This window comes from Semicossyphus pulcher, unplaced genomic scaffold (assembly GCF_022749685.1).
Source record: "Semicossyphus pulcher isolate SPU_LCO1_2020_fin unplaced genomic scaffold, fSemPul1.0.p SCAF_4, whole genome shotgun sequence".
In the NCBI taxonomy this organism is placed as follows: domain Eukaryota; kingdom Metazoa; phylum Chordata; class Actinopteri; order Labriformes; family Labridae; genus Semicossyphus; species Semicossyphus pulcher.
In genome coordinates this window covers 12116685-12143274 of record NW_027211715.1, presented here as the reverse complement: position 1 = coordinate 12143274, position 26590 = coordinate 12116685, and the positions used below count along the sequence as shown (strand labels likewise).

At 41.1% G+C, this 26590-nt stretch overlaps 1 protein-coding gene across 3 annotated transcripts in view; it reads left to right on the top strand.

The window, feature by feature from the left end:
* The window catches only part of pip5k1ca (phosphatidylinositol-4-phosphate 5-kinase, type I, gamma a), a 45468-nt gene that overhangs the window by 8109 nt on the left and 10769 nt on the right, over positions 1-26590 (top strand). For all 3 annotated transcript variants that reach the window (XM_069679354.1, XM_069679352.1, XM_069679353.1), the window contains exons 2-15: positions 11383-11414; positions 12217-12303; positions 12477-12607; positions 12729-12846; positions 15235-15387; positions 18199-18498; positions 19248-19456; positions 19962-20045; positions 20285-20333; positions 22754-22838; positions 23381-23542; positions 23980-24121; positions 24410-24442; positions 24721-24834. In XM_069679354.1, coding sequence (XP_069535455.1) covers positions 11383-11414; positions 12217-12303; positions 12477-12607; positions 12729-12846; positions 15235-15387; positions 18199-18498; positions 19248-19456; positions 19962-20045; positions 20285-20333; positions 22754-22838; positions 23381-23542; positions 23980-24121; positions 24410-24442; positions 24721-24834 — 1699 coding nt within the window. The remainder of the gene's footprint in view (positions 1-11382; positions 11415-12216; positions 12304-12476; positions 12608-12728; positions 12847-15234; positions 15388-18198; positions 18499-19247; positions 19457-19961; positions 20046-20284; positions 20334-22753; positions 22839-23380; positions 23543-23979; positions 24122-24409; positions 24443-24720; positions 24835-26590) is intronic.

The following is a 26590-nucleotide window of genomic DNA, read 5'->3' as shown; positions in this document are numbered from 1 at the left end:
CAGCAGGACCTCCCTGAGGGAGTTGAGGACAAACACACTCTTGACATATCATTCCAGCGGTTGAATATAACTTTCCCACTGGCCAGAGTCCAGGAGAAAATGTAGAAATATAAATTATAACATCTTGTCTCCTGATGTGTGTTTGTACTGACTCAGTCTACATGCTGACTCACACTGTGGGCAGGCATCATGTTCCCACAGTCTGGAGCTGCTGTTATATTGAGTTGTAGAAGTGTATGCATATGAATGCGTGTGTGTGTGTGTGTGTGTGTGTGTCTATGGTGTGTGTAAAAACCTGCTACTATCACTATGCTGTTCATTATGTTCTGTCAGGACTTGGCCCGAGCAGCGAGACTCCTCATCAATAAAGACACCTCTCTCTGAATCTCCTCACTTTGAATTTCCATTTCAAAGTCCGCTGAGCTTTCAGGCTTCTCCAAGAAAAAATTACACTTTCATATCCACCTGGTGCATTAGTCGAATCCACAATGTGAAATGAAGATGTAACTGTCTCAGCCTCTACTTGACTACGGTGAGGTTTAGACTGGAGCTATTGGCTGCTGGCTGTATTACCAACTAAATTTAGCGTGTTGACGCAGGTTTTTCAGACCCGGGAAGACCCACTTACAAATGCCGATTGTCTCCGTTCCCGTTGCCAGTGAAGTATATTGCTGTTGGTTTCTTTTCTGCTGCGTCACCGCCTGACGTCACAAATACGCCGGAGACAGGGTTAGTAAACAGTGAAGATTTTAATGTGGTTAGGTCTCCATTGTATCTATTACTCATCGAGTCTGTATATCAAACTCAGCACAGACAAATTTGGAACTATGTTCGAGCGCTGCTTGGACGGAGTTTGGAGCTGAGATGACAAGGAGTCACAGAAGTTACAGATGGAGCATAGCATTGCGCCAGAAAGAGGGCGGAGATTAGCGTGTCAACACTGGTTTTGTGTTCCCATCAATGCCGATCGGAGCCGGACGATAATTACCCGGGTCTACTGCAGAGTGATTTGACCCAGGTCTGAATGCCGATTGTAGCCTTTCCCATTAAGCGAAAAAGCTGGGTGTTAGTGGGTGTTAGCAGGTTTTTTGACCAGTGGGAAAGCAGCTTAAGAGCCGAGCCAGTAATTTAAGATACTTCACTGTAAACTTGAATGCTGCATAGATGGCTTTGGATGGTGAAGGTCGGATGGGGAATTTAAGGGTGTTTATCAGAAGATTTCTTTCAACCATTCACCATCTGAGAGATGTGGAAAATGTAATAACAGATATACACTCAATCCCTTGACTTGTTTTAAGGCAGCTGCAGAGACGGTCAGCTTGCCTGAAAAACAGACAGACGGTCTCCTAGCTTCCACCTGTCCTTGCGTTGGGGCCTTCTTATCCTGATAATCCAGACAGCTGGTCTAGTGGCCTGCAAAGAATGGGATTGGGATTAGGGATAGTGGAGTAATAGTTACTGTGGTTTAGCTGGCTTTGTGTTTAGGCTTCTGTCTGCCTGTGTGACCCTCACATTGTGTCTGGGTAAAGCATTATGAGAGAGAGGGAGAACGAATGTAGGGTTTGGTTTGACAGCTCTCAGCATTGCTTAATTTTTATTTGCTTAAAAGCCAAGGACAGTCATTGGTTTTGCTGGTGTTTTTGTTCATGAAATATGGCTTTGTTTTGTCTGCACTGTCACAGGCTTTATCAGCTCTGTAACACAGTCTTTGTTACAATAATATTTGGCAGCTTATGAATATTTTGATTGTTATTCAGCACAATCTGTGAATTTCTTTCAAAAGTGATTAATTGTTCAAGAGTTGCACAGATTAATTTATTAAACTATTTTTTGGTTTAATCCTTTCAGTAATCTTTCAAGACACAAGGTTAAATGTTTGTTGCTTCCAGCTTCTTAGATGTAAGAATTTGCTGCTTTTCTTTGTCATTAACAGTAATTGGAGAAGTTTTGGGTTTTGGACAGTTAGCTGGACAAAAGAAGCAAAACATCTCTTTTGGCTCTTGGTATTGATCAGTTTTATTCACTAAAGGATTTATCTATTAATCATGAAAACAATCAGCAGATTCAATTATGATGAAAATGATTTGTTAGTCGCAGCCCTTAATCATTCAGCTCAACTCTAACTCAAATGTCCAGAAGTTATCTTACAATTTGTCTCATTATGTTTGAACATTTGTAAGGATTAGGGTTATCAAGAAAAAAAACGATACTCGATACCTGTTTCGATACCACGGCAACAAGAAAGAACTCTTAAAGGATAACTTAGGAATTTTTCAACCTAGACCCTATTTTCCCATGTGTTTGTGTGTAAGTGACAAGTGGAGACAACAATTATTGAAATCGATCCAGTATTCAGGGAGGGAGCACCGGCCGGCAGCGGCGAAATGAGATACAACGTAACTAAGTGGAAATCGGGGATACGCCAATATACAGCCACTAAAAGCGCTTGTTTTTGCTACTGACAGGCTCAGATCGTTATAATAAGACAACACTGTGGCAGCGATGCTACTTCACCTTATGCTCCCTGTTGTTGGCTGTAACCAAGTCTCGCTCATGGAGAAGTCTCGCGCTGAAATCTCATGCGAGACCGTGTGAAAACTGAGCCTTAATGTGTGTGTTTTTTCAAAGCTTCGGTACCTTTGGGTACTACCGAATAGTATCGTGTTATTGAAAAAGTATCGAAGCATCGAAAATGTTGACAACCTTAGTAATGATGACAGCATTGGATTTGAACAAATGAACTTTGATCATTTAAATAAATGTTTTTTATGCTAAATGACCAAAATTCTTGGGCTCTATCTCCCTAGCTGTTGTGATATCTTTGTTGTTGGACAAAACAAACAATTTGAAGATGTAAGCCTATTACAGGAAATTACAACAAGCATTTTTGACTACTTTCTGACATTTCCTGGACCAAATGATAGATGAATTCATTACAGAGAAGATGCAAAAGATGAATCTCTAATGAAAGGAATTACCCGCTGCCCCAGAGTAATCATCAAAGGCTCCCTTAGTTAATAGAGGTTCTTATCTTTTCAGGCAGCAGTTGTTTGCCTGTGTGCAGACTGTGTTGTGCGTTTCTTATCATGTAGCTCCAAGCTAAATGTCTCAAAGGGATGTTTTTTTGGGAGCCAGCAGAAGGCAGGAAGCTTTTTATTAAGCCTGCTTGCCTGATGCCATTGATCATAATGGATGACTTGGCATTGTGAAAAGCCGTCCTCTCCGGCCCTCGCTTCCCCCGCACATACAAAGTGTATGATCTGCACTGACAGTAGAGGATGGAGCAGCTTTCCCCCTCTGTGCACACCGCTTTGTTTACTAAATCAGACGAATACTGACGGGAAAAGTATTCAAGGGGGAAGATAACTGTAAAGCTTGAATTAGCATGTGAGTTAGCATGTTAGTGTGTGCTTCTCTGTGTGTTTACATGCAGAAGCATTAAGGACAACCTGTAATTATAATATTCTGCCAGAGTGCTGTTAATGCAAGGACCGTTTAAAGTCTCTTTAAAAAGCTTTGGATCAATTGAACCTTATTTATCACTTTGGCCATCCATTAAGTGCAAAACTGATTGAGTTGAAATAATCGATGATGAGGTTTTATTGTTATACTTCAATGCTCACACACACATATCTACAGCTATACTATAGCTACTATACGAGCCACTGAACATGTTTACATGCCCATTGTGCTGGGCTTAGAGGATCCTTGTGTTACAGAAACACAACACAGTTCTTTGCTGCTTGCATTGGGCAGGATTACTGTAAAAACAGTGTTCATGTTAACACCTTATAATATGTCTTATAGTTCTATAGATCTATAACACGTTGTGGTAAAATGGGGAGCTACTTCCTTGAACTTTATTTTTCTGGATCCAGGGACTTATGTCTCTGTAGGTTACATGGCAATCTCATGGTGACGACAAGGTTTGGTTTTTGTACAGATTAAAGTTTTAGCATAATATGTGAGCTTTTGAGGTTCAGGCGAGCAGACATGTTACGTAATCCAGCTACATTTCCCCAGCTACTTCTAGGCTTTATCATTTTTAGATTAATTTAATCTTACTCATTGTATCCTGGCTCCATTAGTATTAACAGACAAAAAAGTGCTATTGATCTTGTCGTATTCTTGCCAAAAATGCGAGCCAGACAGTTGCTTCTTTTCGTCCACCCAAAAGTCCATTACCAAAATACCTTCATTTGCAAGTCTTTACACTTATAATTTAAAAATCAATAAAACAATAAATCGATTATCAATCCACAAATTAATTAATCAACTAATTGTTGCAGATGTATTTAAAACAAGAAAAATATTCAATGTTGAACTGCACATCTCACTTGTTGCTTTTCCATTAGTTTTGTTTTAAAATGAGACAATCTTATCCAGCAGACTGTGAATCGTGTTTGAAACAACAATAAGAAAAAGAGGGCTCAGTCTCAGCTGATAGGCAGCACAGAAATCATATAAAATAACACCTGCAGAGACAACGGAGAGGCCGAGAGCATTATATATTCAGAAGACACACTCAACTCTATTCAAATGTACTTAAAACAGTCTTTTTACTGCCCCCGCGTTTCCATTCTGAGCTGTGGTTGGAGACAGAGGACGAGGACCACACTGACTGGCTGGTATGCTCCTGGAAAAATACACAGCCCACTTCCACTGAGATCAAAAGCTCAAGGATGGAATGGCCAGATGACACTGATTTAGGATCAGTTTTCCTTCCCTCAGGCTAAACAGCAGCGATGCAATCATAGTTGCATAACCCTCCTGTGTGAAGTGAACTAGGCTGAGGTTAACCATAAATTAACATCTTCTATAAAAGGAGGTCCTCAAGGCATCCCTGTGTGTCAGCAGCATCCTGGACCTGAGAGAACAAATGACTTTCTCCTCCAAATACTCGTCTCATCCTCAGCGTGCTGTCAGAGATCACTTTACTATCCCACAGCAGCCTTCACCAGGCAGAACACTGACACAAGAGCTGATAGTGTTTTATCTGACTGCGTATTGAGGAGGCTGGCTTGTTGATTTTCTTCTCTTCAGAATTTGACAGAGATATGGACTTTTTCTGTCTATATTTTCAGCTCAGACGCACTTTGACACAATGAGCGAGCGCTGTTTTGTTGTGGTATAAAAAATTAACAGTCGATCGATAGCTGGAGCACCATCACTTAGCCTCTGCCAAGATAACAAACAATCATCTCAAAGACTGGCTCTTACTTAGCTTATCCTCAGGGAGTCCCAGAATTGATCCAATCTGGGTCAGACACAGCTGTCAATATAACACAGCAGCGCTGTCTGCACTATGTGATGCTAACATATAGGTCACACAACGAAGGCGTTATTTGTTTTAGGTTTATTTTGTTACTGAGGTTCACTAAGCATAGATTATTTGGTGCTATGATTATTAGAGTGGGTTAATAGTTGTGGTCTGTATGTGCGTGTATCTGCGAGGTATCATATATTGTTTTGCTGCGTGGCTCTGTAAGGCTCTATTCAACAGCAGCATGTACGGACATGTGGAAGGCAGCATCTGTCTCTTGATTCCAGGCACGTGCGTTAGTCATGAAAATGCTGGTTGACCTCGATTGTGGCGCCATGGTAACAAGCGGGAGAAAAGTGTGTGCACATGTGTGTGTTAGTGTGTGAGGGAATATAAAATTAGGACTTGAGTAGATACTTTTTATATATATTTACTGTATTCTGCCCAAGTCCAGGACATAGAATGCAGTATGTAAACAGCTCGGTGTTGCCGCTAAGTGACACAGGAAAAATAACATAAATTACGGATTACGCCTTAAATACTCAAATAGTCTCTTTAAAATCATATGAAAGGGGGTGAGATCAAGGAAAGCTGAACACTGAGTGGACATCTTATTGACGTTGTGTTTGCGTGTGTGTTTTTAAATGCTTTGTTATTGTTCCAGAGATCTTGTCTCATATATTGTTCTGTGATTAACATTGACAGATCACATTATGCAGACTGTGTTGTTTACTTTACTTTAATATCCACATGGACAAAGGCCAGAGAGGATTCAGTAACAGGATCAGCTGTTTGCTTTAAAGCATACAGGCAGAGTGAAGTGTGGACGCTTATCTGATTCATTCAACTGGTTTTTACATCAGTATTGACTGTTCAAGCAGGTATGACAGATAGTCAAACAGGTCAATTTGCTGCTCAGCCTTGTGACACTACTCAAACATAATTAACTTTGTAGGGTGGTTTCCAATGACATCAAATATGTATACAATGTTGACAAGACATGATCAATATTTGTTTTTGATGGGTTCGAATACTCGGGTTTCACTCCATGTAAAATCTAAACTGCAAGTAAAGGAGGGAAACTGGAGAACGTATGAACAGTTTATTGTAATGCTTACTAGTTTGTGCTTTATGATTTATAACAGGAGATATTGTAGCAGGCCAGTATTGTTTTGCTCCTGCCTTCTTCAGTGTGTATGTTGTATCACAGCCCAAAATATTTGTCAGCTTTAATAAGCACTTGCACATATGATGTTTTAATCTTTTAATCTCAAGTGTGGTATAATTCTGCGCTTTAGCTCTGATTTGGATGGATAGTTTTATGTGAGAGATTAAGCTGTGGTGAGCGATTTCACATGAACGGGTCAAATATGGGTTGAACATCGTATATATCCAGAGTCAAACACAGAGTGTGTGTGTGAAAATAGTATAAATAAGCCCGTCTCGCTGCACCCCCCTTGGCTATCACCAGCTGGTAATGGACCTCTCTCTTAAGGGTGGTCAGATTGGGTCATTAAAACAACACATAGCAGCGCGGCGAGGCAACAGCCTCAGCTAGAAGCTATTTATTCGGATGGGTCTATTTGTTGTTCCAACCCCCTGAAGAGCTCTACAGACTGCTGCAGCAGCGTAATGGCGGTATAGGAACTATTTTACCTCATTTCCTCATTCTGAAGCCTCTTTATATAGTCAAGCATGGAGTCACTTGGGTGCCTGTTGAAAGTAAATAGAGGGATGTGCGCACAACATGTTATCACGTCAGACTGCTGTGCTCCTTGTCAGAGGCATATTTCTGCTATGACATACGGTATATATTTAGTCTGGAATTAATGGTACTATGGTAGATATGGTATCCTTCTATCTGTAGATATTTGAGACAGTAATATCCTTTTTTCCTAAAATTCTCAGGTGTTAAGTTTACCACAGATAAGATGACTTTTTTTAGCACTCAACAGATTATAGAAGCCTGTCATGGCCTCTGCTATAACTCCTTCCTCTCTACTTCCTCTTTAAACTGTTACTCTCTCTTCTCATCTTTATGTCCCTTTATTTCTGCTACATTATCAGCCTTGATCCATAGAAACATCAGCAGCCAGCAGGGCATCATCGTTCACTTAAAGACACAATTGGTTGCACTTGCTTGTAATCTTAATGTAATTACATTTCAGTGAGTCATAAACACAAACAGCTCAAATTTAAATGTAGATCTGCGTGGCTTTTACACAGCTCTCCTATTTAAAGAACTATCTCTGCAGAATAACTGATTGAGGATTTAGATATTCCATTGATCCAGGTGCTTCACAGATGTTTCAGGGTGCAAATAGCCTTATATTGTATGCATCCTATAGAGAGGCTGCCGGGTAATGCACTGCCTGAATAGAGTTAATAGTTTAGACCAGCGTCTAACACGCTTGGTTTGGCCAATGCTGGTCATTATAATAACTGCTGTCTAATAATAGGAAAAATTATAACAGCATTATAATGATGTTTAAGGCTCATTAGTATTTATACAATATACAGGAAGCGTAGTGGTTTTGTAGCTGTTTGAGACGAGCTGAAAAGAAAGGCAGCTGTCTATCTGTGCTGTGTGGGTCTCAATTGGTTAAACTGTTATGGTGGTTGTTTGCTGAGAGCCAAGCAGGGAGAGATAAGCACATGCTTGGACACAAACATCCTGACTCATTCACTGCACACACACTATGCTTTAAAAGTCTCAGCTTGCAGTCACACACTCACGCCCCTTCACACCTGCCCTCAGAGAGTGCATGCATGTGTAGGCATGCAGAAAGGAAGAGAGGCTGCTGTGAGCTGCTGTAACATACATGACAAACACAAACACATGTATGCGAAGGAGAAAAGGAATTTAGAAATGACAGGAGAGATGTAAAAGAAGCATACTATTAACATCCACTCACACACGTGAACAGACATTAATAAGTAGTCCAGCGTAGTGAACAGCAGGAGATCCTCCTCTTTCATTATCTACATTGCAAACATTCCTTCACCAGCCGTTTTTTTTTTTCTTCCGATTTTATTCCCTGGATGTTCCAGATTGCAGGGAGTGTTGCCGAGATTGCATTGGCACGCTTTGGCTTGCTCATTGTAGTGCAAATGTATGTGTGTGTGTGACAGAGGGAGAGATAGAGAGACAGAGCAGGAGGAGGGGTGGCAAGCAGGCTATTCTGTGGCTCAGTCACATGGGCATCCACGAGAGGCAGGCAGGCAGGCGCACAGAAACAGAGGCTAGAGAGGCTGGCTATTAACTCCGCTGCACATTCAGAGTCAAGCAGTGGAGATGTTATCCCTCTCCTGAGTGACACCGGGTTATATAGGTTAGATGTTTGTGTCTCGGCTGGTGAAGGAGACAGATTCATTTTATACCAGTTGGAGCCAGAACGTCGAGTATCACCACCTCCTGTCAGCCTTATGTGGCCTGCTGTAACTTGTTTTATGATTAACATTTTATTGATTTTCTGACAACAGCAAGTACAGGCAGAACAGAAAAGGCATAGCTGTTATATTTATCTTCATCTTTTGCACTCCTTATCACTGCACTACTTGCCTTGTTGAGTATTTTGTCTGTACATACAGAGCCCTGTAAACCAAAGAGTCGAATTCCTAGTAAATCTAAAGCTAAGGTAAAGCATGTAAAGCTGATTCTGATTCTGAACTGTAATAATAATGATGATTTCAGTACTTACAAAACAATTGTGACACCCTCACCAAAAAAACGAAAGTAAATGAAAGTAAAAGAAAAACCCACAAAACAACGACACAAAACAGTGACGGTGACAAACACGGCCACAAAGTGCTGTGTTGTAATTGTTTTATAATACATGTGTCAAAATGTGGTAAATGCTCTTTCTTAATATAAATGACTGACTTCCCTTAAGGCACTGAGACACTGACAGTTGACGTGTAATACCATTTCCCAGCACACATTTTGACATGTCTTAGCAGAAGAAGCACATGTATAACTAATAACAACACTCTTTGGTGTACATTATTAAGCTATATCAGATCCAGGGTCCGGATATTGTCCATACCGGCTTCTACTGATCAAATGGAGCCTTAATTAGTTTCTTTTTCTTCTATTAATTAGTTATGCATTCACAGTGAAATTGGAGCGTAGCAGCAATACACAGCACAGGTGTAATAAAAACATAACTAATGTCCGAATTTCAGTATACTAGAAGACTAGAAGGTCCTGGTATTGTGTGTGCTGGCTTATTGGAATAGTTTATTGGGACACTGCTTTGAACACAGTCCATTATTAATTCCAACTGTACTTTCTTTCTTCTCCGACAAGTCAAAATGTCTGCAATAAAAAAGGTCTAGTGGCTGAAACAGCCGGCTCTATTTTTACCCTAATAAAGTAAAAGCAAGGCTTGTTTGTGTGGTGGATTTTTACCAAAGGATAAGACTGGCAGCTACTATATTATCGCAAAATGTGAAAAGGTTGAGGTACAAAAACAAGAGGGAAGGGCACAGTGTAGGTTTGCATGTTTAACCTTATTTCCTTCAAGTTTACGTGCTATGTATGACGTGCTATGTATGACATGCTCTACATGCCCTGTTAAAAGGAAGTTTTTCCTTGCCAATGTGCCGAATTGCTAAGTGCTACTCATGGTGGATTCATGTTGGGCCTCTCTTTAAATAACTTAACAAAGAGTCGGTCTAGACCTGCTCTTTCTGTAAAGTGTCTCGAGATAACCCTGGTTATGATTTGGCGCTATACAAATAAAATTTGATTGATTGATTGATAAATGTGAAATTGAAAAACAGTCCTGTTGAGCTACAGGGAGTAAAACTTGTCTCCTGTCCAAAATGTCTGCCACATGAGGATTATTCATCTCATCACAGATACTCGTGTTATTCGTTGCAGTCAGACTTTGTTGCTGCAGTTGTAAACATATCTGCAGTTCCTCTATAATTACACCATCTGACAACAGAGATGGAGTTAATCAGCCTCATTTTTGTCCTGTCTGAAGCCCCGTCTCATCCCCTCTTTCTGTTCTGTCTCTTCTACTCTTTCATTTGCTCATTTTGTGTTCCCTCTCTCTCCTGCCCTCATGAGCCTTCTCTCCGTTATTACGCACAGTGTTATACATCTATAATTATGCATCTATTTCAGGCCTTCCTGATGAAAACAGTCCACTGATTGCCTGTCTCTGCTGCCTACATCCTGTTATTAGACTCAGATTATTATCACAACACAGCAGAAGTAAGACTGCTGTGCTTCTGAGATTTGTTAGATTGCCATATGTTATGTTTGCTGTTAGTCTCGTTGTGGATCACACTTGAGCTCTGGATGTTGTTGTAAAGCCTGACAAAGAGTGTGAGTGTGCAGTTTAAGTCTACTGCAACAAACTTCAACCCGATTAAAACTTTTTAGTTTAAATGAAAAAAGAGGGGTCTTTTGAGCAACATCATTTAAGGTCAAGTCAAGGCTTTTCATGCTTTTTCTATTTAGATAGTTTTTTCCCTATTTTATGACTTGTCGTGGCTATGTTTACTGTTAAAGGTTTTTTAAATCTCACTTAATTTAACAACCCAGAAAAAGACAAGTAAATGAGCAAGCAACTCTGGGGCTGCATTTAGGCACTGTGGTGCTTTGGCTTTAATGCTAATGTAAGCATGCTAACATGCTCACAAGGACAATTCTAACTTGCTGCTGTTTAAGAGATGTATAGATTACTACTGCCTCTATTCCACACATAGTTCAACTTGTCTATGCTCTACTCGTCTTGCCTGAAAAGTTGTTTTTTTTTAACTTTTTTTTCTTTCTGGACCACAGTAGTGAACCAACCAACAATCAGACAGCCCATTCCCATCGCTAAAGCCATGCCACTAGCATGGCCAAAAACATCATATATTGCAAACACAGAAGGACTCGGTGCCCTTGTAGCTGACATTATTTTTTCCCTGTGGTTCCTCTGGCTGACAGGCTCCCTGTTTGACACTGTTATTACATAATGCTGGACTGCTGGGTCCACCCTTTGGGATTCATCTTTGTCACAGAGAGCACTAATGATGCTGAGTAATGGAGCCTCTCTGTCTCACAGTGACTAACACTCATCTTTGTGTCTCCGCTCTGTTTTTCTCTCTCGGTCTCTCAGATGCTGCTGCAAAGAAAGCCTTCATCACAGAGGTGAGCTGCCATCTGTCCCTGTGATCATCTGCTCTGTTGCGCTTCTCATTTTAATTTCTTTTGATCTCCCACATCAATAACTACTAGTTCTTTGGCTACAGCCAGACACTAATGAAACCGCTACAAAGGTTTGATTTGAGGGTGTTGGGCAATTCATATTTGCTGTACACAATTGTCCTCCCTTGGTGCATGAATCCTTTCACAACAGTCAGTTAAGACAGTGTGCCAGAAAGTATAACCAAAAAGTATTTAAATTACTATTTAAAATGTATTAAACCATTCAAATGTTACTTTGGTATCCTTTGTCTTTGCTAGACAGCTATGTTCACATGATCTTAATCCTCCTAATTTGGTTAATCCGGTCCATCTGGCACTGACGCTGCTGTATTGTGCGTTAAAGCAAACATTTAAATTTGTTGTTCTATTTGTTTGATTTGTGTCGGAAAAGCTGTTTAATTCCACTTAAATGACTATTAAAGCTCAACGATCCTTAACAGAACCAAATATTTATGTAGGATATTGGGCTTAAAGATCTTTAATGTTCACTGCAGCTTCTACAAAAAAACCAAACACATAATCATATTACATTAAAACCTGTCCTATCAGACCTTAATGTAAGTACACTAGGGAACCAAGTTTCCATTTTTCTTCAAAATGAACACGTGGTCTGCTCACAGAAAGTCAGCTCGATAAGGCTACTATGTCTCTCCCCGGACTGTAACGTTTAAATGATCAGTGTTACTGAACAGGTGCTAATCCTCCTGTCCCCATAATGCAATTCTCTCTCGCTATTTCTCCCAAGATGCCCTCATCCTCAGGCCAGCCAGGTCAGGGGAAGAAGATTGGCCACAGAGGCGTGGATGCATCGGGGGAAACGACTTACAAGAAGGTACTGTAGACAGCATAAACCTGTGTAGTTTTGTAGCTCTAATTTTGACCTAAAATTAGAAGTGTTTACTTTAGATGCATGTATGCTTTTAAAAACATAAATTTGTTGCAGAAGGAACAAGTGCTTTACTCACCATGTCTCCCTCTGCCTCCCTCCCCCCTCTCTCTGTACAGACCACATCCTCAGCCTTGAAAGGTGCCATCCAGCTGGGCATTGGTTACACAGTGGGCAACCTGAGCTCCAAGCCTGAGAGGGACGTGTTGATGCAGGACTTCTACGTGGTGGAGAGCATCTTTTTCCCCAGGTGTCTACTGCCACCAGACACATAAAAATATATATGCAGTACATATACAATATACATACATTCTCTACCTACATGTTGGACTTACTCTTGAGAATTTGATAATTTTCTTTCTGTACTTTAGTGAAGGCAGCAACCTCACTCCCGCCCACCATTTCCCGGACTTCCGCTTTAAGACATACGCTCCCGTGGCCTTCCGCTACTTCAGAGAACTGTTTGGCATCAGGCCAGATGACTACCTGGTAAGAATTTAGCTCCAACAGTTGATCACAGCTGTATTGTCTGTTACCTTAGATGAAATATTTTGGTACAAAATAAAACAACAAGGATGCAAAAGGAAAGCGATTCAAGAACACGAAAAATCAATGAAAAACAGAATAAATGAACAGAGAGATTTGAAGACTGTACAAGAGAAGCTTTACGACGTCAGGGAGCTGAGGAGGGAAGAACAAAGAAGTACAAGGAGCCATGAAACGGCACAAGAGAGGGCAGAGGGGAGGAAAGAAGATGGGAGAAGAGAGGGAGAGAAGGTCTGCAGCTTGTCGCTCCACATCAGGGTTGAGGACCTAGAGGCTGCATGATTCACCGCTCTGCCCTGAGCAGTCTAGCAGAATATACATTCACTGCTTAGTCAGTGTTTCTGTGTTTCATGTGCACATATCTTTAATGCATTGGTCCTCCAACCATGTGGAAACACCACATCCAGCCTTGTGTCTGCCATCCTTCTCAGCCAGCCTGTGGTCAGTCATCACCAGATGTTTACACAATCCACAGTTTTAACCTTCAATGCAATACTAGTATAAAAAAACCTTTTTTGACAACACTAGTCCACACAAGCCCAATCTTGGGTCATGAGAAACAAGACTAAATTCTGGCTCTGTAAGAGCTGCCATGAACAACACATCTCAGGTGGCATCATCTGACCTTGGGTGGACTGGGGTGATTACTCTTCCCCCCTCCTTTATGAAATAAAGTTGCTCAGCGATTCATCAGTGTGATAATGATTCTAAAATAACTGCACTTTAATTTTGTCAAATTGAATCAGAAGTTGATTGTTACAGCTCTACACATAAGTCATCCTTGCATCATTTAAATAACAACTATTGTTTGCAACTCAAACAGAAACCGCTGTAAAGAAAAGCAAACATTTTGTGATGCTGAATCTAGTCATGAGGTAGACGTCTAATATGATTAAGTGTTTTGTTTGGAGTGCAGTGCATTAATTAAACACACTTAAATTGTTAAATAATCTATAAATAAAATTGTTTGTTACGAGAAGAATCAGCTATCACAGGACTTTGCTGCAAAAAGATAATGCCTTATATAGTGAACTTGGTCATCCGTTACTTACCCCTTACCCAACCTTAGCTTTATCAGCTTGAAGGTCATTTCACAACATCTACAAAAAGACTTCCCTGTCTGTTCAACTCGCCTTCCTGTTGTGAAGATAATGAGAACAATCATTTACATGTTTGTTGCCATTTTCAGTCAGCCACACCTCTGAAATGTTTCTCCCATGTGAGGATGTGAAAAAAAGGTATGAAATGAAATGTCAGGCTACTGCGAGAGGGATGAAAAGTGAGCCATTAGCAGAAGGGAGGTGGGAGCAGCTTTACCATTTTCAACAATGACGTCTGTCACCACTTGCTTTTAAGCTGCCAGGATAAAGGATGAATATGGGCTAATAAGCTGAGGTAGTCATCCTACAAGCAGGAGTCTGATATGTATATGAAAAAAGCTAGAATTTAAAAGAAGTCATTATTTGACAGTTTAATAAGTCTAATCTATATCAGCTACCTACAACAGGCCCTGTAATTGTTCCTCACCCTTTGTTCCTCTGTCACTCACAAGCTGTCTCTACTGCACACCATCATTTCCTCTCAAAACTCTGACGCAATGTGCATTTATATACAGTGTACGTGTGCATGTCTTTTTTTAAACACCACTGCTTTTCAAAAGAACTCATTTTCAGTGCTGCAGGAAACTCTTAATTCACATATTATTATTGATGAAGGTGTAAGACAGATTGTCATGCTTTATTAAAAAATCCACCAATATTACACATTAAGGTATGTCTGCAAGAACATAAGAGAAAAAAAAGTATGGTTTCAAGGCAAAAAGGGGAATTGTATTAAAAAATCCAGTCCTTTGTATACTGTCTCTTACAAGCATTTGGCTGCAAATTTGAGTGAAAATTAGAGCGCTGAAATGTGAGCAAAATATTTGGTCACAGCCATGATTAAGTCTCTTCTAATTATACAGACTGACTTCGCTCTGATTGTAACTAAGCTACTATCTCTTCTCTCTGTTCGTCATTAGCAAGCAGCACTTAGTGTGATGAAGGACTAATATGAGTCCTATTTTTAACATCATACATAAATAGAATATTTTTATCCCACCACAACATTATCAAGGTTATTAGAAAATACACTTGAAACCAGAATTGATACCAGAAATTTGACTCCTGTAAGTGTTGTGCTTAAAGAATGTTGGCTTATGAACAATATAAGAACTGTCAGAACAGTTTTTGTAACTGTCAATTTACTTCAGTTTTTTTATGTGTTTAATGACTCGTTATCGGTTAATTCATGTGCCTGTGTGTGTTTGTACGTCTCTGTGTGTACCTGCAGTATTCCCTATGTAACGAGCCTCTGATCGAGCTGTCCAACCCTGGAGCGAGCGGCTCGGTCTTCTATCTTACAAAGGACGACGAGTTCATCATCAAGACAGTGATGCACAAGGAGGCGGAATTCTTACAGAAACTGCTGCCCGGATACTACATGGTCAGTATATGTGTGTGTGTGTGTGTGTGTGTGTGTGTGTGTGTGTGTGTGTGTGTGTGTTTGTGTGTGTGGGTTTAAAAAAAAAATGCAAGTCAGTGTGTACTGTCAAAAGTAGATGAAAGACTGGGGAATCAAATGTGCATGTCTTTATACTACATGCATATCCATGCACAAGCACATATGCAGATTTTAACTCACTGTACTGAAGGTTGTTTGTGTATGTGTGTCAGTGTTTGTGTATCACTGCATCACTTTCATTTAAATGCCAACCTCCCTGATGTTCTTATTAAGTCATATTTTTAGATCAGTTTTATGTAAGACCCTGGATATCTCTGCTCTGAGCGTGACAAGCTTTTTTTATATAAAACAGACATAACAGTGCTATGATCTCCGGCTGAAACCTTGGGCCGTGCGGTTTCATAAGAGACTGTCCGGGGTGTTCCACCAGCACCCCCTCCCTCCCACTCCACAGTCTGCAGGCTCATTCTTAATGAACTCAACCAGCAACAGCTCCATGTATGTCCATGCTGCCATTCCAGCCTCGAAAGGTTCACGGCCTGCAGCCTTGTGTTTATTCATGTGCCGACAGCCGTGGCCAAAGACCACTGCAGGAATTTATTTAATCATTTAGGGACGTTAAAGGCTCAGCGCAATTACTGTGACCTTTTCCGATGTTTTGGTTGTGCTCTGAAGCGTGTTTGCGGGTATAATCGGTCCAAGGAAGAGGTTTAATAAAGGTACGCTCAGTGAGGAAACAGACAAAATAGCACAGGTAGAAAGGCAAATCAAAACCCTAGCACGATAAAGAGAGAGGAAAAACATTACAGAACATGATGTAAATTGATTCAATTTTAGAGTCACATGGAAACATAAACCTAGAGGTGTGAGGAGCAAAATAAAAAAGCAAAGCACTGTACACAGCAAGATGTAGAGTCGACATCTGTTTTAGTAGCAGTCAACATGCAGGCGGTCATTGGTGGAGCTCTTCATGTCTTCCACAGCTGACTGGCTGCTGCTAGTGGGCTGGCTGAGGAGTCTGGCTCTGGGCAGCATACAGATCACAGTGATGTAACCGACTCCACTGCTGCCACTTCTCTCCTCTCTCTGTGTGTTAGCACCTCTATTATACGCCGAGTCTTCCCATCCTCTGTCACGTTTTAATGTCTTATCACTCTCCTTGCTGCTATGACACTCTGGCTGTAATTTATTTCCCTCTATCTCTCGCTCTGCTACAGGTTTTAATCCACTTTCTCTCCAGCCCTTCTTTCATGCTCATATTTGCTCCTCATCCCTCTCCTCTCTCTCTCCTCTCCCTCACGTGTCTGTGTTGTTGGCTTGTCACCGCTCTGCCCTCTTAACATTGACAGAAGGGTTGTGTGTGGCTGAGGGCTGAGGATGCTCTTTCTCTCTCTCTCTCTCTCTCTCTCCTTGCAGTCTCTCTCCATCATTTTGCTGCTCTCTCAACCAGTTTTTGAAGGTCATTTAAAGAGTGCTGAGCCTTTCAGCCATACTTCCACATCCCTCCGTCATCTCTCCTCTGTCTGTTCCCTTTTCTTTCTCCTCTTCGAGTTGTTTGTTCTCCTGGATGCTGTGTGTTATCTCTATATGGATCACAGTACACACACTCTCTCTCTCTCTCTCTCTCTTGCTCTCTCTCTCTCTCTCTTTGTCTTCCCTCTCATTTTTCTAATGGCACTGAGCTGGCCCTGGTCCCAAGGTCAAAGCAGGTTTTTAACTGAGCACCTGCCTGACTAACCTCATTTGTGTGGATTGACTGCTGAAATATACAGCACAGAGAGGTGTTTGAGAGGAGAGTCTTATATTGAGCAAAGAATCACGGTTACATAGAAATTATAGAAAAGAATCATTTAAGTACCAAATTAATTTTGTTATTGCATTAAAAAGAGGAAATTGTATGTAATTTTAGTGCGTTCAAATACTGCGTCACCATTCTCTTAGTAATGTCTGTTGAACTTTATTCTTAATAAATGTTAATGTCTTTGTATTATAGTGTTGTAGGGGTGGGAATCGCTGGGTAACTCACAATACCATACGTGATACATGGCCCACGATAACGATAATATCACAATACATTGATTCTGTGATAATTGATATATTGGAAGACAATCATATAATGATACATCCTGATATCTGATTAACTGAAAAGTACAATATGCCCCTAAAAAATGTAGGATAAATGTGTTTATTCACGACTAATTTGGTGTCAGTTTCACAGACTTTCACACAAACTGAGATGAAACAATGTCCGTGTTTTCACTCTGCACACCAAATATACAGAATGAAAGAACTGTAAAAGAACTTAGGGCTCTGGACTTGAAACTGGCTGGAGCATCTCTTCTTTTCACCTCTGTCCGACATTATCCCGCTGTCGTCTTCTTTACGTATTTTTATGCTGCTGTCAGCTTCTTCCTCGGCCAATTAATTTCCGTTCACATTGCCCTCATTCATGTCATAAGCGCCACCACTTATTGCTCCTGTGTTAAACCCTGTGACCCTTTTCCTGGGTGTGTTGTGTTTGGTTGAATATCATTTATAAAAATTATATTCTGACATTCATGGAAATACAATCCTGTTAAATTGTGGTTACCCGGGCAACTTGATCTCAATTAAACCCATACTAGTCTTGTCAGAAAGTCCTGTCAGAGCACAGGAACCAATTTACAACACATTTAAAGACAACTCTTTGGCTGCTGTAACAAGTGAATTTTCCACAGTGTGGGGTAAATAAATGAAGTTTATCTTGTTATCTCATCATGTCCCTTCTCCCTGTCCTCCTTCACTCTTCTCCAGAACTTGAATCAGAACCCTCGCACTTTGCTGCCCAAGTTTTTCGGCCTCTACTGTGTTCAGTCGGGCGGTAAGAACATCCGCGTGGTGGTGATGAACAACGTCCTCCCTCGTGTTGTTCGCATGCACCTCAAATACGACCTGAAGGGCTCCACCTACAAGAGGCGAGCATCGAAGAAGGAAAGAGAGAAGGCCAGGCCCACTTTCAAAGACCTGGACTTCATGCAAGACCTGCAGGACGGACTGATGCTGGACCAGGACACTTACAACGCTCTGGTTAAGACTCTACAAAGAGACTGCCTGGTGAGTGAGACCCACAGGCAAGACCCGACTTTTAAGGAGGGAGAAGCAGCATGGTGAGGATTGTTAACTGATTCTGAAGGAGGATCCATATAACACCCTGATCCAGAGTCTCCAGAGAGCTCTGCCAAAGCGAGGGAGCCAGTAATGGATAGAGGGAAGGATTAGAGGGTAGAAGAAAAGATAAAGTGATGCCGTATAAAAGAGACTCAAGGGGGAAAAGGGCAGTTAAAGAGGCATTTAGAGGAAAGTCCACAAAAGGAAATGGAGAACATTTGGTAAAACCATGATGCCTGTGGTGTATTGATTAAAATTACAGGAACATGGAGGGAGGTGAGGGTGAAGAAGGCAGAGAAAGAAAAAGCTATTCATGAGAGTGTTTGGCATCCCAGGATCCCTCATAAATTAGAGGTTGGTTACGAGCAGAGGTTTAACAAGGTGTCTGGCCTGGGAGAAAGCCTATCCTTGTCCTGTAAATCACCACCTCACGTTTACTTTTATGGTGCATGTGCTTGTGGGGGAGTATACGTGCACACACTGGCTATCATATACATTTTTTATCAATGTGCACACAGTGTGTTGCTCAGTGTCCTCTGGCCTGCGTCAACATCAGCAGTGTTGCGTTGCTCATTCCCTCTGGTGCTGACTCTGTTATACACGCTGGATAAAAGCTTTCACCAAGATTTATTCCTCTCGTGTCCGTCAGTCACTGCACACCTACATCTGTCTGACTGTCTGTGTCCTCTGCTCAGGTGCTGGAAAGCTTTAAGATCATGGACTACAGTCTGCTGCTCGGGGTTCACAACATGGACCAGGCAGAGAGGGAGAGGCAGATGGAGGGCTCCCAGGGCGGAAGTGATGAGAAGAGGCCCGTGGCCCAGCAGAAGGCCCTGTACTCCACCGCCATGGAGTCCATCCAGGGAGGAGCCGCCTGCGGAGGGTCCATCGACACTGACGACACGTGAGTTTAGCCAGAGAGACGAGAGGCTGCTGGCAAGAGAGTTGGGTGATAAATGTGACTGCTGGCACTGAAAGAAAGAGAGACTGCATGGCTCAGACTTGCACTTTCATGCCACAGTGGATTATACATTAAAGATAATGAACTTTTATTTATTAGCTCTTCTTCAGTTGCCCTTAAACTGTTCTCAGCTTTTTCAAACTTTACTTATTGAACAGTTTCGACTCTTATTAACATTAACATTTTTTCTTATTTCAAACAAACGACCTCCATAATATATTTAAGCACACAATCAATATGTTTATGGCATTTACAGTATTTAACAACTTTAATATTTAGCATAAGTGGGCAAACACTTTTTCAGACAAGAGAAATGTACTGCCTACTATTGGACATTTACAAGTTTCCTATTAAATTAATACTTTTATTATCTAGCATCTATTAATAGCATATGCATAGACCTCATGACATAATGTTGATTAGAGTTTTATTTTGCTTGTCATTTCAGGATGGGCGGTATCCCAGCTGTGAATGGGAAAGGAGAGAGGCTTCTTCTCTACATCGGAATCATTGACATCCTGCAGTCCTACAGGTGACCAGAGTGATCACATGATTACACCACATATTATATATCTCACAGTGTGACACAGGCTGTAGATGGAGGTCAAATAACTATATGTTCTAAATACTGTTTACCCCATTAAAGCAACTTAATCTCTTTAGACAGCACATTTACGGTTCTCAGCCTGCAGGCGTGTTGCTTATATTCATTTGCATATTGCCCTTATATACAAGTTAAACAACACTGTGTGCTTCTCTTTGTTTCCGCAGGCTTATCAAGAAACTGGAGCACACGTGGAAGGCTTTGGTTCATGATGGGGTGAGTCTTTAATGGATTTTTACTTAACGTGTACACACACACACACACACAAAGGGTATAATCAGGCATAAGGCATAGGCGATATAGGCAGTCGCCTAGGGGGTCACGTTCTGGGGGGCGCTGACTTGAGCCTTAACTATTTTAATAAAGCCCCAATGTTAAATTCAAGTCTACTGCAAAATTGACACCTTCACTCCCAAACTTCCTCGACCACTCACTCAGCACGCACTTCCTGACACAAGTTACAAGAGAGGAGAGGAGAGATGTGTTCAGGCCCAGTCGGAAAAACTCAAACTCCATCTTATAGAAAGGGAGGGGAAGAGAGACAGCAGCATGCGATGGAAAGAGAGAGAGAGGAAAGAGACAAAGAAACTCTATTTTAAAGAGTTTATAGTGAGTGTCTATGAATGAGGAAAAACCCTTATAATATTACAGTAATCTAATGGTAACTCGTGAATTTTAAATGTTGAATGATTACTCTGAATGTAAATAAAGAGTGCATAAAATTGCATCAAAATAAAACTTTTTATAAAAAAAATTCCTGGGGGACAATCCCTCCAAGGCCCCACAATGTCCTCATATCCCAACACATTGTTGTAAGCTTGATTGGTCTTTATCGCAATATCAAATCTAATAATGAGGTCTCTTCTGGATAACTGTGTTGCATACTGGCATGCAAAACAGAAAAAAATTGTATTTTACCATTTACAGTGGGGGCGCCAAATTCTATACTTGCCTATGGTGCCAAAATGGCCAGAGCCGGCCCTGGGTATAATATTCAGGCTGCTCAAAGCTGACAGCAGTAATTGAAGTTTGGAATGTTCCCGTAAACTTGTGTTGTGTTTAAACTGTTCTAATGATGCCATACTCTGGTTCACAGTCCTTCACCTGTTGTCTCGGCATGTTGTTATTTCTGAATGCTGCTGAGATTGTGTTTGTTTTGTTTTTGTTTTTTAAGTGACTCGGTAGGCTGTAAAACAGAATTGACCTCTGGGATGAATAAAATCGTCTCAAACTCAAACTATAATACATTGAGCAAAACACATTGACTGTTTTCTCATCAGGTTATGGCAGGTCTATTTAGACTTATTAAAGACTGTGGGTGTGTTTGTTTATTAAAGCTTGTTTGAAGTTATATCTAAACAGAGCCATAGTTTACCCAGCTGGTAATTATTTGCTTATCACCAGCCACAGTTGCCTTTTGTTGATCTTCTATTTTAATATAGCTGTGAAGCCCATATAACCGTGTGTAATCCACATTGTTTAGCCATTACTGTGTATGAACCACCTTTATGAGCAGTCAGTTTTTATTGAAGTGTCAGTAACAGAGTTCGCACAGTGTTTTGTGAACAACACTCTACATATAGCATGGAAAATCCATACATTGCTGTTATATGAAAGAAGTGTCTACATACTGTATTTATATGAAAAACTGTTTGGTTTCTGGAACAATCCATTGAAAACTTCAAGACACCAACAAAGGTGAAGGGTATTTTTATTATCCCCAAAAAAGCAATGTGTTGTACAGGCTTCAGTCACCACATAAATCACAATGAAAAATGAACAATAATTCATGAAAATCACATTAAGACGTTTACATACCCAACGGCAGTAGGGACAAATGAGTTTTTTGCATCTTGGCAAACTGTGTCTGTGGCCAGATGGAGGAGACTTGCACTCTTGAGACAGGGGGTGGCTGAGGCCAGCTAATCAACAAGATATGAGCCATAAAGATTGACAGCTCGTACCAACCCACACACAGTCTGATATCACGTCTAGGTCTTTGACTAAAGCTCTGAAGCACCTCCGTCCCCTCATCTGCTCAATGCTTCCCACTCTTCATCCTCAGCAGCAGATTGTTCATAAGATACTATCAGTCCTGTGAATCTCTCCCCCCTCGCTCCTTACTCACTCCACTCTCCCACTCTAAATCACACTCATAAGCAAGATGTACGTAGGAGGGCAAGCAAACCCCATAACAACCTCCCGTGCGTCACTGTTGCTGCTGATGATGGATACTCCTCACTCTCTCTTCGCATCAGCGTTACACACAGTCCTCTCAGCTAGGTGGATGCCTTCAGAGATGTTACTCATAGTAAAGCCCAGTGATGCTGAAGCAAAGAAGCTAAAAATAACCAAGCTGCTGTCCTCCATGCCTGCTTCCCTCTCTCAGTCTAAACCAAACACCAAGTGTCACCTGTCAGTCTGCTGCAGCATGAATAATGGAGAGGTGTGACTGTGGCCTTGTCTGACTGTATTCCTGTCTGTCTTTTTACCTGATTTTGCCTCCTAGTGTGACCTAGAAAAATAATGACTAAACCGGGACACTAATGGGACTAATATATAATCTACCTAAGCACTGGTTTGATCATTTTATTCATGCACTGTTTGTCTCATTAATCTCTCCGTCTCTCCCTCAGGACACTGTGTCAGTCCACCGGCCCGGCTTCTACGCCGACAGGTTCTTCAAGTTCATGAGCAGCACGGTTTTCAAGAAGAGTTCCTGTAAGTTTAATTTACAGCCAGACACTGCCTTACATAGTCAAACAGGGCTGTGTGGGGAGAACCGTGTCAGATACCAGGCTTTCGTCTCTTTAACTGCCGAGCCTTGACAGGAAAATCTGATACAGTAGCTAACTTCCTTATTAGGTGCTGCTTCATGTTATATGAATCATAGACATTCCTTTTGATCCCAGTGCAGTTTTGTTTTTCATCACTTTCCAGGGATTTTCCCACACGAATAAAGAATTCTTTATGACAGGGCCGGTGGGCAAGTGCTTTTGAAGCCTGTTCTTTTTAACTGTAACCCCTCATTACATTTTAGTCTCACAATATAGAGGTCCATTTAGGAATCAGGAAAAAAGCTGAATCAATTCTCTGATACACTGTATTGACAGACGTAATTAGTAGAAGGTTTTTGAACCTGAAAAAACTTTCGAACAAACAAAAAGTTGATTCTCTTAAAAGTAGGCTTATTCTTTTTGTGACAGCGCAATGCACCACATCACATGTCCATGTTTAATGTGTTAATGTACATTATCCCTCAGCTCTGAAGTCATCTCCATCCAAGAAGGGACGTGTGTCGTTGACGGTGACTAAGCTAACTGGTCCTGGTGCAGCCTGGTCAGCCAGCCAGCTTACCTCTGACAGAGACGAGAACATCTACGACCTGAGAGGAGCTCGCAGCTTCCCAACGCTGGAGGATGAGGGTAAGAAACATTTGCAAACAGTGTTGAGACACAGTGACTAAAGAAAGACACAGAAAATGGGAGCAGATGGAGCTTTACCAAAATTTACCATGAGACAGTCATTGTGGCTGTTAGTCACAGTACAGTTCACTATCTCAGTTTAAAAATGTAATTCAGGTCACCAATGAAAGCATTGCAGCTTGTATCCACATGACATGAAAATGTTTCACAGTCTCCTTTTGTCAACAATAACACTTCTGGTCGTTCCAAACATTGGTAAACAACAGATTTGTAGCTGTTGCTATTGGAAACAAAAGGCTACACAAGCGGAAGAGCACTTGAGTAAGAGTGAAAAAGTGGTAAGAGCTAAAAAATAGAAGAACTGGAACCAGCTACACATCAATGTAATAAACAATATAATGAATGTTTCTCTCTCTCGCTCTCTCTCTGTCCTCCAGGGCGACCAGATCTTCTTCCATGCACTCCTCCATCGTTTGAAGAAGCCACCACAGCCTCAATTGCCACCACTCTCTCTTCCACCACCTCTCTGTCCATACCTGAGAGATCCCCCTCTGATACCGCAGAGCACCCCCGCTACAGGTGCTAACATGCACACACACAAACACAAAAATCTAAACTTTGTATTTAATTTTTTTCTATGTACTTGTATTTTGTGTCTCCTCCTATTGCCACAGTAGTATTACAATAGTATTCTGTTGTTGGGATATTTTAACAAAACGATTAAATAAAAAAATTATAAAGAGAAAAAAATCACATTATTACATCTGTAGTTGTAAATGTCATAAGAGTCAATCTTCTGCTGCATGTGCTCTAGCTGCTGGAGTTGTCACATGCAGCTTGTACTGACACTGTGTCCTCTGTCTCCAGGAGGCACACCCAGTCTCTCAGCCATGACGGGAGGTGAGTCAGGAGCATGACTGCTATTTTCACTGCATAAACCTTTTTAAACAGGATGAACTGAGCTGTTTTTACACGCTTTGCCAGCTTTATGTTTTCACAGCATTAAACATTTCTGGGTGTGGTGGGTGGGTAGAGGATAAACTGTGAGGTCAGCCTGTTGGTCTGTGTGTTTATGAGTCGGCCCATTCTTCCTGTTGCTAAGCTGTGGCTGTGTTTGTTTTTCCACGCGTTTCATTTCCTCAGAGCGTGTTGTTCTATGGGTGTTTGTTTGTGTTCAGGACCCAGGAGGAGCTGCGTGTGCGTGAGGAGGATCAGCAGACCATCACAGTGGAGGTGGAGTTAAAGAGACCCGACAGTGAGCCCACAATCTCTGTCCCACCACCTGAAACCAGGTACACCAACAACACAGAGACACAGTTCATGTTGAACACAATTATGTCCCAATAATGTGTAGTAACTTCTTGAATCTACAGTGCATCAAACAATGCCAGGAAATCTACTAAATTGAACTATAGGACATAATGGAGATAAATGATATTATATATCTGAGGCACTTTTACTTGTTTTAAACAAGTGTCAGCAAGTCATGATATAAAGTTACAGACAATACTCTGAATAAAACAGATTTTCTGTCTCTCTATAAGGAAATATTGGGGGAAATAGGACAAAGAATTTACAAATGTTATTTCTATAATGCTCTGCCTCTCAGTTTGAATCACTGACTTTGAATTAGTTTCCCCGTTAAAGCAAACTTGAGCTACTTCTTAGACACCTACTAGTCTCAGGTAAGTATCAAGTAATTAGGTAGCTAGAGCGGTACCCAAATATTTTACAAAAAAAACAACAATTGCAACGTGTCCATGTTGATGACATCTTTAATGCAATGGGAACTGTGCAGATCCCCAACAGGGGAAATTTACTTGTTATAGCAGCTCACAAAACAGGCAAATTATATAAAGTACTCAAGTAATTGAAATAGACAGGTGGCATTAAAAAGATAAAAATGTGACAATATAAATAATGAAAATAACATTTTTCCTTGTTAAAGGATATTTAAGGGTTATTTTTCTGCACAAAAAATTGTATTCATTTTTTAAAATCAAAGCATACATGCTATGTAGCATTATGATTCAAACTTTTGCTAATCATAATAGCATCTGATACCATATGGCATGACCTAAATCAAAACTATCGAAGCTATATTTTGTAAGTTATTTTTAGAGACTGAACAATATCTTTACATAAAAATGATCTGTCTCTGTTGTCTGTGAAGGTTCTCAGTCACTGTCTCGTGCGACATGTTGCCCTATATAGCATAACAGCATAAAATATATCCATATACAACAAATAGACCGTGAAACAAAACCATGACACATGACTGTCTGTGTCCCATCCACTGATAACAATGACAAAGAGAGTAATTTCTTTCATACGCTTTCCTACATGTGACCCCGATACAGGATGGATTAGCCGTAGAGCTGTAATGAGTCCTTCATGACCCCAATGATCAATATGACTCAGTTTGATTTGCACTATAAATAACTTGCTGCCAGTGTCTCACCTGGGCTCAGCCAGCTGTTCTATTAGCCCACCAGCACACACAGTTTCTAACACGGTACACAGATAAACCCTCAAAGGAGCTTGACCCATTTGTTTGTAGGACTCGGGGGTCCCCTGTTCTAGTCAGATAAATGCTACAGGCACTGCATGGAGCAGGCAGCTACTCTGCAGTAATCAGGTTATGAGAGAGTGCACACATGCATGTGAATGTGTACTGTGTCTCTGCGCAGTGTGTTCTTTTTATGGGGTGACACTGTGAGGCAGACATGGGGCAGAAGGAGCCCTGACATGGGGGAACCAGCCAGTAGAAGTAGGGCAGTGGGGCAGTTAGGCTGCAAGCCTGGGGCTGCTCCCATTAAGCTGGAATGACCTGACACTTTGCATATTATAACCTGGTTTTGAATGAAAGTGAATTGGTCTGGTATTTGAGCTTTATTTGAAAATGGAACTGCTTCACAACAGGGGAGACATAACTCAAACAACATCACATACACAAATAAGTAGTGTAAGCTGCAGGGAATGAGCTGAAATAAAACTGCTGGGAAATTGACAGTGGAGCTCACAATTATGCTGGGGTTAGGTCAGTGA